This window comes from Bombina bombina, chromosome 10 (assembly GCF_027579735.1).
Source record: "Bombina bombina isolate aBomBom1 chromosome 10, aBomBom1.pri, whole genome shotgun sequence".
In the NCBI taxonomy this organism is placed as follows: Eukaryota; Metazoa; Chordata; class Amphibia; order Anura; family Bombinatoridae; genus Bombina; species Bombina bombina.
The window spans coordinates 67,318,010-67,336,550 of NC_069508.1; the positions used below are offsets into that span (position 1 = coordinate 67,318,010).

The following is an 18,541-nucleotide window of genomic DNA, read 5'->3' on the forward strand; positions in this document are numbered from 1 at the left end:
TAAAATGAAAAGTTCCCCTATAAAACAGTCCACTCTAAAATATGCACAAAAAATAAAAAACAAGGTAACCTTATTAGTTTTGAAATAGTGAGAGATTATCCTGAGATAAGATACGTCACAGTGGGAATAGTATCTTTATGAATTCTGCATGCTGGGCCAAAGTGCATGTGAAAAATCCAGACCCCAGCTCTAGAATACCCAGGGAGGCATTAAGTGTTCTATCCAATGAGAAAAAACAAAGTTACTAGACATGTGCAGCAGAGAAAAATGTATTTTGTATGAATCTTTTAGAACGAATATTCGGTAAATTAGTTTTTTTCAAAATTCTCATCTGCTGCACTATTCGGTATTCATTCTGTTTAAAATAAAATGAACACTGAATATTGGGGGAACATTTACATTTTCTTTCTTTAAACAAATATAAATGTTCCCTTGGTAAAGGTGAAAAAGTTCACCTGTAGTCTTACACTTACCTCTAGCGTGCTAGAGAGCCGCGATAATCCCAACCCTTCTTCATAGAGCCCCAGACTGTGCTACTAGGAGACTTAGAGCAGCAGATCCCAGAGCCTATGCTAAAGGAACTTCTCCTTTAATGCAGACCCTGGGATTCGCCTCCCTAAGCCTCCTATTATTATTATCATTTATTTGTATAGCGCCGCCAAATTCCATAGCGCTGGGTACAGTGATAGGGGTATACAATGACAAGGATTTGTGATAAAATACAAAACATAACAAAACTAAATAAATTTAGTACAGGAGGAAGAGGGCCCTGCTCCGGAGAGCTCACAGTCTACAGGTTTAGGGTGCAAAGACATAAGGTTGGGGTAGTTTTTCACATTGGTTGTAGTTGCAGCAGTGAGTAAGGCAGTTCATGTATTAGTTTGGCTCGGATGAGGGATGGAGAAGAGATGGTAAGTCTCTCTGAATTGGTGGGTTTTCAAGGAGCGTCTGAAGCTATACAAGGTTGGAGACAGTCTTATGGAGCGGGGAAGAGAGGACAGGAGCAGCACCTGCGAAGACTTGGAGATGGGAGTGGGACATAGAGATAACAGGAGTGGAGAGACGTAGGTCAGAGTTTGATCGAAGAGGACGGGATGGGGAATATTTCACAATGAGAGAGTAAATATAGTTGGGAGTTAGACTGTTGACTGTTGAGTGCTTTTTAAGTTAGGGTTAATACTTTAAATTGTATTCTGGAGTGTATGGGGAGCCAGTGTAGAGCAGCCGATGTAGATTGGCAACTTAGGTGGATGAGTCTAGCAGAAGCATTCATAATAGATTGGAGGGAGAAGAGGCGGTGTTTTGGAAGGCCATTTAGAAGTAGATTGCAATAATCAATGCATGACAAAATGAGGGAATGAATAACTATTTTTGCAGTTTTTTGAGTAAGGAAGGGACGAATTCTGGAAATGTTGCATAGGTGTGAATGGCAGAATGAGTTCTGAGTCGTGTGACCCCAAAACAACGGACCTGGGGTGAGGTGTTGAGAATAGAGTCTCCAACCATCAGAGAAATGTGAGGTTTTGGATGTCTCAAAGAGGGGGGAATAAGAAGCAGCTCAGTTTTGGACAGATTGAGTTGGAGGTAGTGTGAAGACATCCAAGAGGAAATTGCAGAGAGGCAGTTGGAAATCTGGTTGAGTAAAGAGGGAGAGATATCAGGAGAGGAAAGATAGATTTGGGTATCATCAGCATATAAGTGGTACTGGAATCCAAAGGAGGCTATACGTTTTCCAAGGGAGGATGTATATAGAGAGAAAAGCAAGGGACCCAAGACAGAGCCTTGCGGTACTCCAACTGAGAGAGGCATAGGATCACAAGATATGTTGTTAAAGGAAACTGAAAATTAGCAGTTTGAGAGAAAAGAGGCAAACTAGAAGAAGGTTGTGTCTCGGATGCCAAATGAATGTAGTATATTTAGGAGAAGAAGATGGTCCACTGTCTCAAAGGCAGTGGACAGGTCAAGAAGAATTAGTAAGGAGTAGTGGCCTTTTGCTTTAGCTGATAACAGGTCATTTTTTACTTTAGTAAGAGCAGTTTCTGTTGAGTGTTTAGGGCAGACACCAGATTGTAGTGGATCAAGTAAGGAGTTAGTTGTGATAAATTGAGTTAGAGGATTATAGACCAGTTGTTTCAATAGTTTTGAAGCAAAGGGAAGTAAGGAGACCGGTCGATAGTTAGAAGGGGTAGAGGGGTCAAGCGAGGGCTTTTTAAGGCATAGCCTAATGCTCTATGAAGAAAGGTTGGGATTAGTGCAGCTCTATATTGCGCTAGAGTTAAGTATTTAACCCTTTACAGCGAATTTAAAGGAAACAAAGAAATACCATTGAAATTCATCAGTATTCACTTGTTTTCTTTGAATTAGTTAAGGCATTTTATTCAAATATTCGTATTTGCATTCATAACAAACAAATGCGCAAGCCTAATAGTTATTACCCAGACTCCAAATAGGTAACTATGAAAAAAATGGACCAAGCTCTGACAGGGAAAAAGAAGTATATAGGAAGAAGAAGTACCCCTAAGACTTCTGGGAGATATCTACCTACTCCAAGAAGGCACTATACTATATATCTAGTATACCTAGGCATATACCTAATATATAGTTTTACAGCAGTGATAGACAGATAACTCTTTAAACCACATGTCTGCGTCTCTTGATTGTAGATATAGTGATTATACAAAATGGTTGTGCTAAAAGGAAATGGAAATGACTTATTTTGTGCAGTTAAGTGCCTCAACCTGAATTAAGAAATAGACCGAAATTTTGAGGGCCTACCTATAAAATAAAAAGGGTGTTATGATTCTTAAAAAAACGAAACAACCAATATATCATTTTTGTCACATATAAGAGCTAACCGGAACCCATAGACCAGTGATGGCTAACCTTGTCACCCGTAAAGTTTCAGAACTACATTTCCCATATTGCTCAAATAGACTGGAGTGCCTAAGCATCATGGGAAATGTAGTTCCAAAATATCTGGGGTGCCAAGGTGAGCCATCAATGCCCTAGACCTTACAAACTAAACACTATAAATGTAACAAATCTTTAGGATCCCCTATATGTATAATTCTGATTGCCAATTTCATGTATGCAGGAAATGTGTATTCCATTACATAGTTTATTCACATTTTTTATAAATCTACTATGCTATAATTAAATATTATTGTTGCATTCAAAAATAGATAATTGTCAAAAATGAAATCTCCTCAAATTATTTGTCTACTTATAGGTCAAGGCAGGAAATAATGTGAACAATCAGCTTTATAATGATAGGCTGTATGGATTGGGCAGCAAATCAATAACCTGTTGCATGGTGATTGGGTGTACCTCATCAGTACCCAGTCACCCAAGCAATAACATCAATAGTATAACATACTTGCTATTTGTGAATATTTTACAAAAATAGGTAGTATATATATATATATATATATATATATATATATATATATATATATGTATATATATATGTGTGTGTGTGTGTGTGTGTGTTTTCCCCTTCTTCATATATATATATATATATATATATAACTTGGACCAATATGCTGATACGTATCCATAGATTTCATTAAGATTTAACACATCAGACAATATTTTATGATGTATTTTATTTTTTTCTTTTATTTTTTTTTTACAAAAAAAACTAAAAAGCTGGCATGTATAACTATACACATAAATTTATATAGAATGCATTTTGACAGTCTTGTCAGTGGTAAAACTGTAACAGAATAATTACAAATCAAGTCTTCTTTTGTAAGTAATTTTCATTCTACAAACTTTTTCAGGAGGCTTCTAATATTAAAAGTCACTGACAAATAAACATCCCAGGATGCTGACCATAAAGATGATAATGCATTTAAAACCAAGGACCAGTTGTCCAATTGCTAACAAAAAAACGCAATTTGAGCAATTAAATAGTGTCCAGTGCTTTTGAACTGACACAAATCCTTATTGATAAAATTAATTCCTTAATCACTTTTTCAGATCTAACACATTTTTTTTTAGATGTCATGAAAAGTATAAAATGACCATTTAAAGTTTTAATTTAATGAATACGTTCATGAGAATCACTTAAGAAGACAAAGGTATGTTAGTTGATAAGATTATCTACAATTTAAATGTAATATCACTATTTTTTTTGGGACCTCTTTCCTGAGGCAAATTACTTACAACTGTGATTTACTGCCATATTTCTGAAGATTTAGAGTTGCTGAAATCTTATTATGGCACATGACTTCCATTCACTTTCTTTGTTAGTATATTATATATTCCATAAATTGGGTAATAATAACAACTATTACTATTCAGCTGACGATTTGGTTAATATCGAGAATGAGCGCTGAAAAAGCACTTTGAGTCCCACTGGGAGAAAGGCGCTATATAAATACTAGTTATTATTATATATTATTATTATTATATTCCAAAATGTATCATAAATGATATTAAGCAAAACAAGGCTTGACTGGCCTACCAAGATACCTGGAGATGTCCCGGTGGGCTGCAGTAGCTGGGGCTGATAAGCTACAATTTAAAACTGTAATTAATGGATGCACTTGGGTTGTAGGGTGCATATATAACAAGAATCAGTCACTTTTATTTATTACAAAGTAATATAATTTAATTCTGAAAAAAAAAAAATATTGGGGGAAGAAGTATCCCAGTAATCTTTTTTGAGAAAAATGGGGCATATATGCTACTGACTCAACGGAAAATAGGGCTTGTCTTCATATTTTTCCAGGGCTGTTTTTTATTCCCAGTCTGGCCTTGAAGCCAAAATATGTTTTAAGAATCAAATATATATACATTATTTTAGAATGTCATGTGCCAATGTACCTTAAAATATTTGAAAGTTCAATAAAGAAACCAGTATTAAAAATAAAAAACATAATTTATCATCACCCACATGAATTTCAGTATGGCAGACATATTTGGAATTTTCCATGCCTCTCTTTCTGTTGGTTTTTTTTTTTGGTCTAAAGGTGCTCGTGAAACTTTCCTATGTTTTTATATTCTGTTGATTTTGCAAACATTTAAATGTTAGGCCAGTACAAAATAAGCAGGGAAATATATTCTATAATTTATTTAGGCTAAAACAAACAATTACAGCCTATTTGTTGGGAATATATTATTTTTGATACTAAATTAATTAGTGTCTGCATTGTCCATAATCTATATTAAATGTTCAAAATACAGATCAAAATTATTTTGAGAGTGACTTTGTTCCAAACAATGACTGTCTAGTTATAATCAAACTACATACATTAATAAAGGTTACATACCCCTTTAATTGTATCACTATCTAAATACTTTGTAGACAGCCACATGTTTTCAAGTAGAGAAGTTTGTATTAAAGCAGTTTACTCATTTCTCTCAAATTATGCTGGTACAAGTTAAAAAATAATTTTAATGTCACTTAAGTTGACAATGATAAACAACACATAAAAAACAGTTTTGACAAGGAAAATGATTCTGTAGGCTCATCAAGCCTGATACCGTATCTAACAAAACTTCTATTCTTAAAATTCAGGGTGAACTTATGTATTTTGTGTCAATTGTATATCTTCAACACAACCTTCAAAATATCCATCAACCATCAAGGTATTGGGCAAGGGTCTTTGTTTTCAAATGTTCCTTTGTGAAGAGAACACACTTCCAATGATGTTAGAAGCTACCTTCTGATGGAGTCCTGGTGATTTTTCATGCTAGAATCAAGGTTGAAAACAAAAAGGCATCATATATGTCTAAGACTGAAGATTTGGCTTGGTTTCCTGAAGACATAAATCTTCTGCCTGGACCCACCTGTCTATGTAAAGAAGACACTCAGAAGATGTATGAAATGGTAAAAAAGCTCTATATTATAGCAAGCGCAGCATGAAGGTAAATCAAAATGGAAATTATTTGGTGGCATTTTCCCAAGAGAAGAAGATATCAAAACAATTCTGTTTTCTATCCTGCATCTCTCAACTTTGTCCCATTTTAAAGTCAATGCATTGTTATGTTTATTACAAGGCAGGGATTGGCAGTTGTATATTTAAATTATTTACATTTACAGCCTCTTTTTTTTCAATTGACAGTAGGCACTTGGTTCCTCTGCAAACTGTATTCCTTTGCCTTCAGCCTTAGATTAGCGATACTGTTGGCCATATTCATTCCCTGAGCAGGATTGGTGTTGGCACAGGTGGACGAATAAGTAGCCATGGCACTAAAACAGAAAAAAAAGAGATAAATAAGTTCACTGTCACTTATGAATGACTATCAAATAGTTTTTAAAGGATTCAATGCAGAATTGAAAGGGCACTGCAAAACCTACTACATATCTGCACTTAAAGGGACATAAACCCCCCCCCCCCAAAATATTTCTTGAATCAGATAGAGCAAGTAATTTTAAACAACTTTCCAATTTACTTCTATAATCAAATTTACTTTATTCTCTTGCTATCCACTGCTGAAGAAGCAGCAGTGCACTATAGGAAACTAGCTGAACACATCTAGTGAACCAATGACAAGAGGGATTTATGTGCAGTCACCAATCCACAGCTAGCTCTCAACCCTGAGCCTACCTAGGTATGCTTTTTAACTAAGGATACAAAGAGAATGAAGCAAATTAGATAATAGATGTAAATTAAAAAGTTGTTTAAAAACACCATCTCTGTCTGAATTGTGAAATAAAATTGTTGGGTTTCATGCCCCTTCAGTTGGCCTCAAGATAAAATTCTGCAAATATTTTTTTTTTTTTGTTTCTAATAGAATGATGGTGGCAAGTCTTTTCTACTTCAGCAACCATATTGGTCTCTCCAAATAAGCCAGGTGATATGGGGAGGTTTGCCTTTGAAAATCCATCACAGAAAACAAGATCTTAAAGGGACAGTCAAGTCCAAAAAAAAACTTTCATGATTTAAATAGGGAATGTAATTTTAAACAACTTTCCAATTTACATTTATCACCAATTTTGCTTTGTTCTTTTGGTATTCTTAGTTGAAAACTAAACCTAGGAGGTTCATATGCTAATTTCTTAGACCTTGAAGACTTCCTCTAATCTGAATGCATTTTGACCACTAGAGGGAGTTAGTTCATGTGTTTCATATAGATAACATTGAGCTCATGCATGTGAAGTTACCCTTGAGTGAGCACTGATTGGCTAAAATGCAAGTCTGTCAAAAGAACTGAAATAAGGGGGCAGTTTGCAGAGGCATAGAGACAAGGTAATCACAGGGGTAAAAAAAGTATAGTGTTGGTTATGCAAAACTGGGGAATGGGTAATAAAGGGATTATCTTTCTTTTTAAACAACAAAAATCCTGGTGTTGACTGTCCATGTAATGTATTCCAAATGTTTTCACACTCAGCTGGTATGTTAATTTATTCAAAGAGTAGACTACAGTAAAATCTTGTTGTAATCAAAAGGTATTTTGTGAAAGTTTTATTAACAATCATCAAGATTCAAAAGTGACAAGATTTTTACACAGAAATCTATACCAAACCATAGTATCCTAGATGGTAGATAGAGAAACAGATTCAAGTTGCAGGTCACAACACTTTCAAAATAAATCCAGGTTGTTTTTATCTATCTACCTTCTCCTAAGTAAATTAATACATTCATTATAGTCTGTGGCAACAATATTTGAGAGAATGTATCTATGTAAGCAAGTTGTTACTAACTTTTCAAAATGACTGACTAAATTACTTTTAAAAAACCCAAATTGAAACGTTAGATATTTTGTTAACAACACATTCGGGATGGAGAGCATCACTTTGTCACACCATGTTTTTCAGATAAATATGCATTATGTCAGTTTTTTGGTCTGAAATAATTTTACTATTGACCACAAGGTTTTCTTTGAAATGTCTATAAAATTTGCCACCATACACTGCTTTGTTACTATGCTGAGTCAGTCTGTACTCTGGGAGGGATTATTATTTATGCTGACTTCCATGTATGACCCTCTACTGCCCCTTGCCTTTCTTTGGACCATGACTCTGTCTGGATACAGGACACTGCTTGTTCTTAACCTGACTTCTTGTACCCTTGTTAGTTTCTTGTTTATTGCTGTATGTTTAATTGTTTGATGCCTTACAAACCAGTGCATTTCCCTGTTTTGCTGGCTGAACTGAACTCTTCACAAACTGTTTTACCTATCCTTGAAGTACCTTTTGTTAAAGGGACATTAAACACTAAATGAGTGCTAGACAGAATGATGCATTCAAAGAAAAGATTAGTCTGAGAATAAAATATAGTTTTATTTTGTAAAGTTTCATTATTGACAAAATAAGTGTAACGTTTTAGTGTCTATAAAACAATGGGAGCTGCCATGTTATAACTTAGGTTACCTTCTCTGCTGTTGCCAATTAGAGGCAGTTATAAATAGGTCACTAGAGTGTGCAGCCAATGGATGTGGGAAATACATCAGTGTTCTGCTTCCATTTCTAACAAGAACTGAAAAGCTCACAATATCAGAATGGAATTACAGTAAAAGGGGACAAAATAAATAATAAATAAATAATAAAATTATAATGCAAAGTTTTTATATATTTATATATATATTGTACGGCTGTTTTAGGGTCCCAGGTATTGGAAAGGACCTTGACGAAGTACCTGGGATTGTCCCATTTGGCCAGATGCGGTAGCTAACCTTTCCATTTTTGCTTTTAAATCTTAGCTGAGAGCTTGTAAGTGAGTACTGGGTTTTCTCTGTGTGATATATATATATATATATATATATATATATATATATATATATATATACACTTTATCATTGTATATTACTATGTCAAAGTGTTTAATGCCCCTTTAAAGCCACTCTGTTTGTGATGTGCTTGGCTGATCTTAGTCAACCAGATTGTTCTATCCTTTCTCAACTATTACAGTAAATCTTGTTCCAGATACCATATTTGTCATATAGTGGACCAAGCCTAATTAAGCTGGTTGCTGCTTTCCTGCATCATTATACCTTGACTAGCTGAGGGGCCTTCTATTGGTTGCTGCATTACTGCTACATATATTGTTCAGTGTTCACATTATATTTGGAACTAACATTACTACATCACTATTAGGATCGAACCTCATTACATCACTAGCCTCTATCATCACTTCTTTTAACCAGGGGACCAATAATAACATTACACAAATGTATTATTGAAACATAACACACTCATCAGTATGCACCCTAGACAACTTGAGTAACCAAGAATCTGAAACAAGAAATCTGAAATATTTGTTCATGTGGAATAAAAACATAAAACAAAACTTCACATAAAATTGTGCAAACACATACATGCTGAAAGTTTTGTGATGTCAGAGACTAGATGAGTGTTTAGTAGATCTGATATGGGCATTTCGGACACAGTCCTTAATCATGACCAATACTCTTATTCAACGTTTCGGACACAGTCCTTAGCTATGACTAATAATCTTATACAACATTTAAGACACAGTCCTTAGTCATGACCAATAATCTTATACAATGTTTCGGACACAGTCCTTAGTCATGACTAAGGACTGTGTCTGAAACGTTGTATAAGATTATTGGTCTGGCTGTTTTACAAGCTGAATAAACCTGCTTGAATTAAGTTTTGTTGGTGCTGCTTCCTCCTTTCTCCCTTGGATTGTAACTATTTTAAAACTTTAACTTTTATTAAATTATTGTTAAAAAAAATGTATCAGATACCTTGGTTATAAGTACCCAAAATAGATTACCTTAGTTCACACTGAGAAACCTGCACAAGTAAGCCCTGGAAAATGGAGAGGTGCTTACAGCAATACTGCCGGTATTCCTCACCAATAACTGGTCATGTCAGCGTCAGTTGGGGGTATGCAAGTGGGTGGGTTCCAAGGGCTTACTTGTGCAGATTTGTGTCACATACTTAGTAGTGTGACATCCCTTTCACCAACTATTTACCATTACTCACTTATTTCTCTCCCTTTTCTTACCATATAAAACCTTTCTTTCTTAGGTCCTACACCACTTTCTCCAATATGTAACATTCTCGGTAATTCCTAATTTATCTTGCACACAAATTCATAAGCACTGTTCCTCTGTGTTCCTTAAATAAATATGAAGCCCAAAATGTATTATTTCATGACTCTGAAAGAACATGTGATTCTAAACAACTTTCTAATTAAGTTCTGTTATCATTTTTTCTTCATTCTCTTTGTGTCTTTTGTTGAAAAGCAGGGATGTATGCTTAGAAGCAGGACCATTTCCTGAGCACTATTTGGCAAGAATGTTATCCATTTGCAAGAGTACTATATGGCAGCACTATTTCCTTCCATGTAGTGCACCATATGGCTACCTAGGTATCTCTTCAACACAGAATATTGATAATAGAAGTAAATTGGAAACCTTTTAAAAATTGCATTCTCTGTCTAAATCACAAAGGAACATTTTTGGGTTTCATCTTCCTTTAAAGTTTTTTATTTTTTTTTATTTTCCCTTTCTCTGTCCATCCAATTCTTTATTCTCTTCTATTTTGTTTACCAAACATCCATTGTTCTTTGTCATTCCTTATTTCTTTATCTCATTCCATATCCCTCTTCCTTTCATTCTTCTAGTCTTCTTTGTCCCCTGTAACTCATCCCTCTTCCCCCCATCCCTGAGATTTATCTCTCTTTCCCAATCCCCTCTTTAATTCTGTGAGTTTACTTTCAGCTCAAACCTTCTTTTGCAAATGAATAATAAAGATAAAGGTAATTACTATAACATCCATACAAATCTGACATATTCATGCTTAACCACATAATCTTGGTTGCTTGGCATTTGGCTGAAAATCTATATTTTGATGTTATCTTTAATTGTCCAAAAGCATATTTTAAACATGTATCTTTTTTTAGCCTTAGGTATAATTCAAATTAATATCTATATTTTTACATCACACAAGGCGTCCCGCCACTGTATGTATCACATACTCACCAGAGACGGGTTATTATGGGGAGTTCATTTCTTCACCAATCCTGGAAAAGGTAAGATCTCACTTTGGGGGTTTGGCTCCACCCACTAAAAGCAGGAGGTAAAAAAAATCTGCTGTCAGTTTTGGTATATAAGCCAGACTTCTCCTAAGTATTCTAAAGTGGTAGAGAGCATGTTAATTTTAAAGGGACATGAAACCCAAAAATTTTCTTTCATGATTCAGATAAAGAATACAATTTTAAAGAACTTTCTAATTTACTTCTATTTGTTTCATTCTCTTGGTATTAATTGTTGAAGGAGCAGCAATGCACTACTGGTTTCTAACTGAACATATGGGTGAGCCAATAACAATCGGTATATACATGCAGCAACCAATCAGCAGCTAGAACTTAGGTGCTTTGCTGCTCCAGAGCTTACCTAGAAAAACCTTTCAGCAAAAGGATAACAAGAGAAGGAAGCAAATTAAATACTAGAAGTAAGTTGGAAAGATGTTCAAAATTGTAGTATTCTCTATCTGAATCACAAAAGAAACATTTTGGGTTTCATATCCCTTTAAAGGGATGTTTTAATTTCTATTGCCTATATTAAGGAGAATTATTTAAAAATGACTTAAAATTTTAAATTGAGAAGTAAAATCTAATTTAACTTAAAATGATACTATTACAGTAGTACATGTTGTATATTATCAACTAATATATATTTTACCTACTAATGCTCATTGGCTGATAGGTACAAATGTTCATCAGCTGATGAGGTTTATCAGAAAGTGTCAATAAGCCAATGACAATTAAAAGTATTTATTAACCTTCAAGCAGTGTTAGGAAATACACAACTAATACTGCTGTATTAGTTTAAATGGACATGATACCCAAATGCTGAAGCATTTGACAGTGAAGGAGCATAGCTGTAAATACTGACTTGAAAATATCACCTGAACATCTCTATATAATAAAGGAAGATATTTTACCTCAAATTTCCCAAGTATTCAAAGCCCAGTGTAAATAGACTTTAAGCAGCCAATCAGGAAGCTAGTCCTGGGATTTGCAAGGGAGTGTGCATCTGGCATGTGCATACGCAGTCATGTTATTTTCCAATTTAGTTTAAGGAAGGTTACAGTGAAATCTCACAAGATTTCAGTGAAATCTCATGAGATTACAGCAATGCACTGCTGATTGGCTATTGTTTTGTCGTTTTGTTGTTGATATTTTTGTTTTTCCAACTTGCTGCTGGACAGCAACTACCCTGGTTAGCTAAAGACATTTTGAGGTCAAATATCTTCCATTATTTCATAAATATGTTCATGTGATATTTTCTTGTCAGCTTTTTACGGTTTTGCTGCATCACTTTCAAATGATTAAGCATATGAGTATTATGTCCCTTTAAGTTTAAAGTTGTATTACTTTGACTAAAAATGGGAATTAAATCAAAGCTGCTCTTTACTATGGGTGATTGAAAATGATTGAGTGCAATGTGCTTTTAACATAGGCACTATCAGAGACATGAAAGGAACATTTAGCAACAGATATGAGCTGCCTTGATATAATTAACATAGAAGAGACCAAAAAGACAGAATCCAGGATGCTAGAGGTATCTAAACTATAAATGTAAAAGGAAAAACATCCAGAAAAATAAAGAGACAAATATATGATAGAAATGAAACCTATGGTGTAGATAGGCCTAGGGCAGCACATTTGATAGGACAGCAAATAGTTTTATTGGATTTTGTCAGGTTGTGCTTTCAGATATCATATATTTAACTGTCTATTGATGACTAAGTCACATTTAGGCATTAAAAAAAATCAGGCCGATAACAAACAACTATAACAGTTGTTACCCACTGTTTTTTTTGGGGGGGATACCATTCCTGTACTTTTTAAATTTAAGTGACACCCCTATTTTGTTTGCTTGTGACACACTGAGGACTCTAAAACTGTAATGTAATAACTACTAACCATGTTACTCGAAGAATTATATAAAGGCGTTATTATGCAATGTGTCTTCCTAAGAATTTATAGTATGGAGGCAGTGAGGCATGCGGAAATAGCACAGCCTAGCTGCTGTCAGAGAGACCCACGCTTTTACAGCCCTGGAAGACCCTTGCTACACGTGACATACAGGATAAGTCACTGTCATTAAGGGGTTAAACTTGGATGCTGTCAGCAATTTTAGATTTGTCTACCTTAACTCTTTGAGTGCTAAGCACTTTCCCACCTGGGTGCTAAGGTTTTTTAAGGGAGTTTTTTATTTTATAATTTTAATAAAAAAAAATTTTTACTTTTTTTTTTCTTTTTTTCAGTTCCCCAAGACTTACACTGTTGGAAAGGTTAGGCGATTACCAATGGTGGGTCTTGGAGGTCTGTAGCTGAGATACAGGCTTGTAAGCAACATGCCCCCTGCTCCTATATAAATACAGTATATATATATATATATAATAAAGTTGCGCGTGACGTCATCACGTCATTGCGCGTGACGTCATCACGTCATTACGCGTGACGTCACCGAGCATAACGTGAAGCCCCGGTGATGCCTGTCACTATGCAGGCCAGAACGCCGGGGTAGGAGCCTGTGGGAGCCCCCAGATCTCCCTCAAAGTGGGAGAGTGCTAGTGACGGCTCTGAGCCATCATTAGCACCTGACTGAGACAATTTATGATGGCTCAGAGCCGTCATTAGCACTCAAGGGGTCAAAGGGACCATCAAATCAAAATTTAACTTTCAAGATTCAGATAGCACACAATTTTAAACAACTTTCCAATTTACTTCCATTACCTAAATATGCATAATTATTTCATATGCACACTTTCCGAGGCACCAGCTCTTACTGAGCAGGTGCAAAATTCACAAAATATGTATAAGCATTTTGTGATAGGCTGATGGCTGTCACATGATGCATTAGGAAAGGAAATTGAGCTAACGGACATTTGTCATAAGAAAATGTAACCACATAATTAAAGGGCCATGATACCCAAATGTTGAAACACTTGAAAGTGATGCAGCATAGCTAGAAAATATCACCTGAACATCTCTATGTAAAAAAGAAAGATATTTTACCTCAAAAAATCCTCAGTAGCCACATCCCATTGTAAAGGACTTCTAAGCAGCAAATCAGTATGTATGTCCCGGGACAGCTAAGGGAGTGAGCTTTCGTGCACACTCTTCTTATTTCCCTATTCAGTGTAAGGAAGTTTACTATGAAATCTCATGAGAGTTAAGTCAAATCTCATGAGATCACAGTAAAAGAGTTCATGACCTCAGCACTACTGATGCTGATTGGCTGCTGTTCATTTCTTCATTTTTTTATTTTTTTTGGGCAACAGTTGAGTATAACATTTTACACAGAACTTACTCTGCTGAGCTGAGGAGATTGTGAGGTAAAATATCTTCCTTTTTTACATAGAGATGCTCAGGTGATATTAGCTTTTTACAGTTATACTGCATCAGTTTCAAGTGATTTAGCATATGAGTATTATGTCCCTTTAATACTCAAAATTCCAAATAAAGATGAATTATTTTTAAAAAAAATGTGTCCATGTCCTGTACAGACTGTATTGTAATTAAAGGGACAGTCTAGTCAAAAGTAAACTTTCATGATTCAGATAGGGCATTTAATTTTAAACAACTTTCCAATTTACTTTTATCATCAAATTCTCTTGGTATTCGTTGAAATATAAACCTAAGTAGGCTCATATGCTAATTTCTAAGCACTTGAAGGCCGCCTCGTATCTGAATGCATTTGACTGTTTTTCACAGCTAGAGGGCATTAGTTTATGTGTGTCATATAGATAACATTGTGCTCATGCCCATGGAATTATTTAAGAGTCAGCACTAATTGTCTGAAATTGCAAGTCTGTCAAAAGATCTGAGAAAAGGTGGCTGTCTGCAGAAGTTTAGATACAAGGTAATTACAGAGGTAAAAAGTATATTAATATAACAGTGTTGGTTATACAAAACTGAGGAATGGTAAATAAAGGGATGATCTATCTTTTTAAACAATAAAATTTTTATTGTTTACTGTCCCTTTAATGGTTTATTTCATCTCAACTTTATTATACAAGGCTGAAAATTAAATTATATATTTTATTAGATTTTACAATTAGACTATACAATAAACATAACTAAAAGACAGACAGAAATACAGAATAAAAAAAAATCTAAATGGAATGTTTTCTATAGGAAGGAAAATAGTCTTACTAGGGTAAAGGTTTCTTGCCTGGAGGTAATTCCAATAAAAACCTAACATAGCTATGTGACAGCACCATAAAGTCATAGGCATCTGCATCAAAACACTGAACTTAAAAGCAAAAATATATTTGAAAGTACAGAGAATGTCTGGCTTTTATAACCTTAATGAGCAGCAGATATTTTATTTTTCATTGGGACGCCAAATATTTGGGGGTGAGAACTTACCTGCTTCAAGGATTTGTTTAAACAAAAAATGAAAAATCAAAATAGAGTCATGTTAATTATGTTTTTTGTTTTTTTTGTGCCATAGCAGAGGACTTATTTGCTCTGGAAATACAAGGATTAAACCATCAAGCCATACTTGCGATATTTTTGTCATGTCGTCAACAGTTATTAATTATAGAACAAATAAATGAATAAATATTTAGTTTTCAATAGCAGAACTACACTGGAATATTTCTTTGGAATAGGGCAAGTGATTTAAAACAATAAACCATATTGGTTTCAAAATGAAGCAGAACAGTTGTAAGGGGTCTCATTTTCTAGCAAAAACTTCAGCCACTACAACGGCAACATTGTATGTGATGGCAATATTAAAAAAACAGATTATGTGCTAATATCTATTAAAACATTTATCTTTTAACATAATCTCAATGAGACAGTAATAATCAAGATTAAATTTAAATAGATTTGACAGAATATGACATTTTATACAGATTTCCAATTTACTACTTTTATCAATTTTATTTTAGTTCTCTTTGTACCCTTTTTTAAAGAGTAATTCTAGATGAGTTTAGGAGTGTGCGTGTGTTTTTAGTCACGGCATCAGTGTTTGCGACAATGTTTATAGCAACAATATACATAGTTACAAATACTGCTGCCATAGACTGCTAAATACACAAGGACACTCCTAAGCTCCCATCAGCCTACCTAAGTTTATTCTTCAATATAACCTGTAACCTGCATGCCACAACATGTGTGCACACTCACCTGTAACCTGCATACCTCAGACACAACATGTGTGCACATTCACCTGTAACCTGCACGCCTCAGACACAACATGTGTGCACACTCACCTGTAACCTGCATACCTCAGACACAACATGTGTGCACACTCACCTGTAACCTGCATACCTCAGACACAACATGTGTGCACATTCACCTGTAACCTGCATGCCTTAGACACAACATGTGTGCACATTCGCCTGTAACCTGCATGCCTCAGACACAACATGTGTGCACACTCACCTGTAACCTGCATGCCTCAGACACAACATGTGTGCACACTCACCTGTAACCTGCATACCTCAGACACAACATGTGTGCACACTCACCTGTAACCTGCATGCCTCAGACACAACATGTGTGCACACTCACCTGTAACCTGCATGCCTCAGACACAACATGTGTGCACACTCACCTGTAACCTGCATGCCTCAGACACAACATGTGTGCACATTCACCTGTAACCTGCATGCCTCAGACACAACATGTGTGCACACTCACCTGTAACCTGCATACCTCAGACACAACAAGTGTGCACATTCACCTGTAACCTGCATACCTCAGACACAACAAGTGTGCACATTCACCTGTAACCTGCATACCTCAGACACAACATGTGTGCACATTCACCTGTAACCTGCATGACTGAGACACAGCATGTGTGCACATTCACCTGTAACCTGCATGCCTCAGACACAACATGTGTGCACACTCACCTGTAACCTGCATGCCTCAGACACAGCATGTGTGCACACTCACCTGTAACCTGCATGCCTCAGACACAGCATGTGTGCACACTCACCTGTAACCTGCATGCCTCAGACACAACATTTGTGCACATTCGCCTGTAACCTGCATGCCTCAGACACAACATGTGTGCACATTCACCTGTAACCTGCATACCTCAGACACAACATGTGTGCACATTCACCTGTAACCTGCATGCCTCAGACACAACATGTGTGCACATTCACCTGTAACCTGCATGCCTCAGACACAACATGTGTGCACACTCACCTGTAACCTGCATGCCTCAGACACATGTGTGCACATTCACCTGTAACCTGCATACCTCAGACACAACATGTGTGCACATTCACCTGTAACATGCATGCCACAGATGTAATAATTTCCTACTATGGACGATAAAACCTCATTGCCCCATGATATTGGCTTGGGAGATGTCCACCAAAAAGCAGCATGTCATTTTCACTCTATTCACAGTGAGACTCTTTGTAGTTAACCTCCCGCACTGAAGCTCCAAAACTGAACACAGCCGACTGTTTTCTTCTTGGGACTAGCAATTTTTTGCAGCTCCCAAGTGGAACTAACCTCTCTGAAAGTTGGGGCATATTTTAGCTAATACAACCTAAGCCTCTACATAGAGAAGCAGAATTTATGGCATCAGATATTTAACCATAGTTCCATGACATAAAACCTTGCCATTCCTATTCTCTACAAATGATCTAGAAAGATTGTAAGTCCCCATGGAAATAGGCCCCTTAATTTCTACTGAATTTGTTTATCAAATGTTTTCCTGTCTCTTAAAAATATTGTATCATGATTGTACTTTTATCTTTTGTTCTCATGGAGAGCGCTGCGGAATCTGTTGGTGCTTTATAAATAAAGCGTCATTATAATTTACTAATTGTATTAAAAATCAATTATGTGTGCTTGGGTAATGTGCCCCTTGGTTCCAGTTATGACAACCATATGAGGCAAATATGAGTGGGAAGGTCAACAGCACAGCAGATTTTGCAGTGCCTATGGCAGCACCAAAAATAAATACACCACTCAGTTTGCTCTCAAATGGTACAGACATAATGCTGATAGGCCCTTTCTTATCAGTGCCACAGGAATGCCTACAATATACATTACATTTGAAATGGAAAGGAAATATGATTTCAGCCAATTAACACCAAGGAACCTCACCCACTTACCATTAGAGCCCTTAACTATTCCTATTTTTTTTTAAGTTGTTGTCATCAGCAACCGGTTCTCCATGTTTTCCAAAACCATTTATAGGAAGAAAAAAAAAATGTAAATGTTTTACTTACCTATATGGGGAGGCAGTGCCCCAAGATAGATAATCATTAGGTCTTGGAGCTGGGCGTGGTACTATTGGTTGTTCCACAGCTGTCACATCCCCGGCATATGATTTGAGAAGTGATGCATTCTTGTTTGCCAGCATGGCTCTTTCATTTCTACGGAACTTGGCCCTTCTGTTCTGGAACCATACCTTAAAGCCAAAACAACAAGACAATTGGCATGGGTTTAAATACATTTGAATGAACATTTGAATGAACAGTTTTGTACTTGTGGATTGCGTATATCAGCAAGAAAGCACTACACTGTAAAAGATCGGCATACAAAATAATTGTTTTACAAGCATTTAAATTTATATTGCTAGCAAGATTTACAAGAGCAAATCAGGGATACACCCCTAAAAAAAATGT

The 18,541-nt window shown here is 35.8% G+C and overlaps 1 protein-coding gene across 2 annotated transcripts in view; it reads right to left on the minus strand.

Moving 5' to 3' along the window:
* Window positions 1-3,590: 3,590 nt before the first annotated feature.
* Window positions 3,591-18,541, minus strand: part of PRRX1 (paired related homeobox 1) — a 126,097-nt gene continuing 111,146 nt past the window's right edge. Inside the window, exons 3-5 of one of the 2 annotated variants that reach the window (XM_053693097.1) lie at window positions 18,143-18,324; window positions 10,903-10,986; window positions 6,071-6,199 (exon numbers count right to left, since the gene is read on the minus strand). In XM_053693097.1, the coding sequence (XP_053549072.1) occupies window positions 10,935-10,986; window positions 18,143-18,324 (234 nt within the window). In that variant the 3' untranslated portion in view covers window positions 6,071-6,199; window positions 10,903-10,934. Of the gene's footprint in view, window positions 6,200-10,902; window positions 10,987-18,142; window positions 18,325-18,541 lie in introns of both variants that reach the window. The other variant, XM_053693096.1, reaches the window with a different exon arrangement.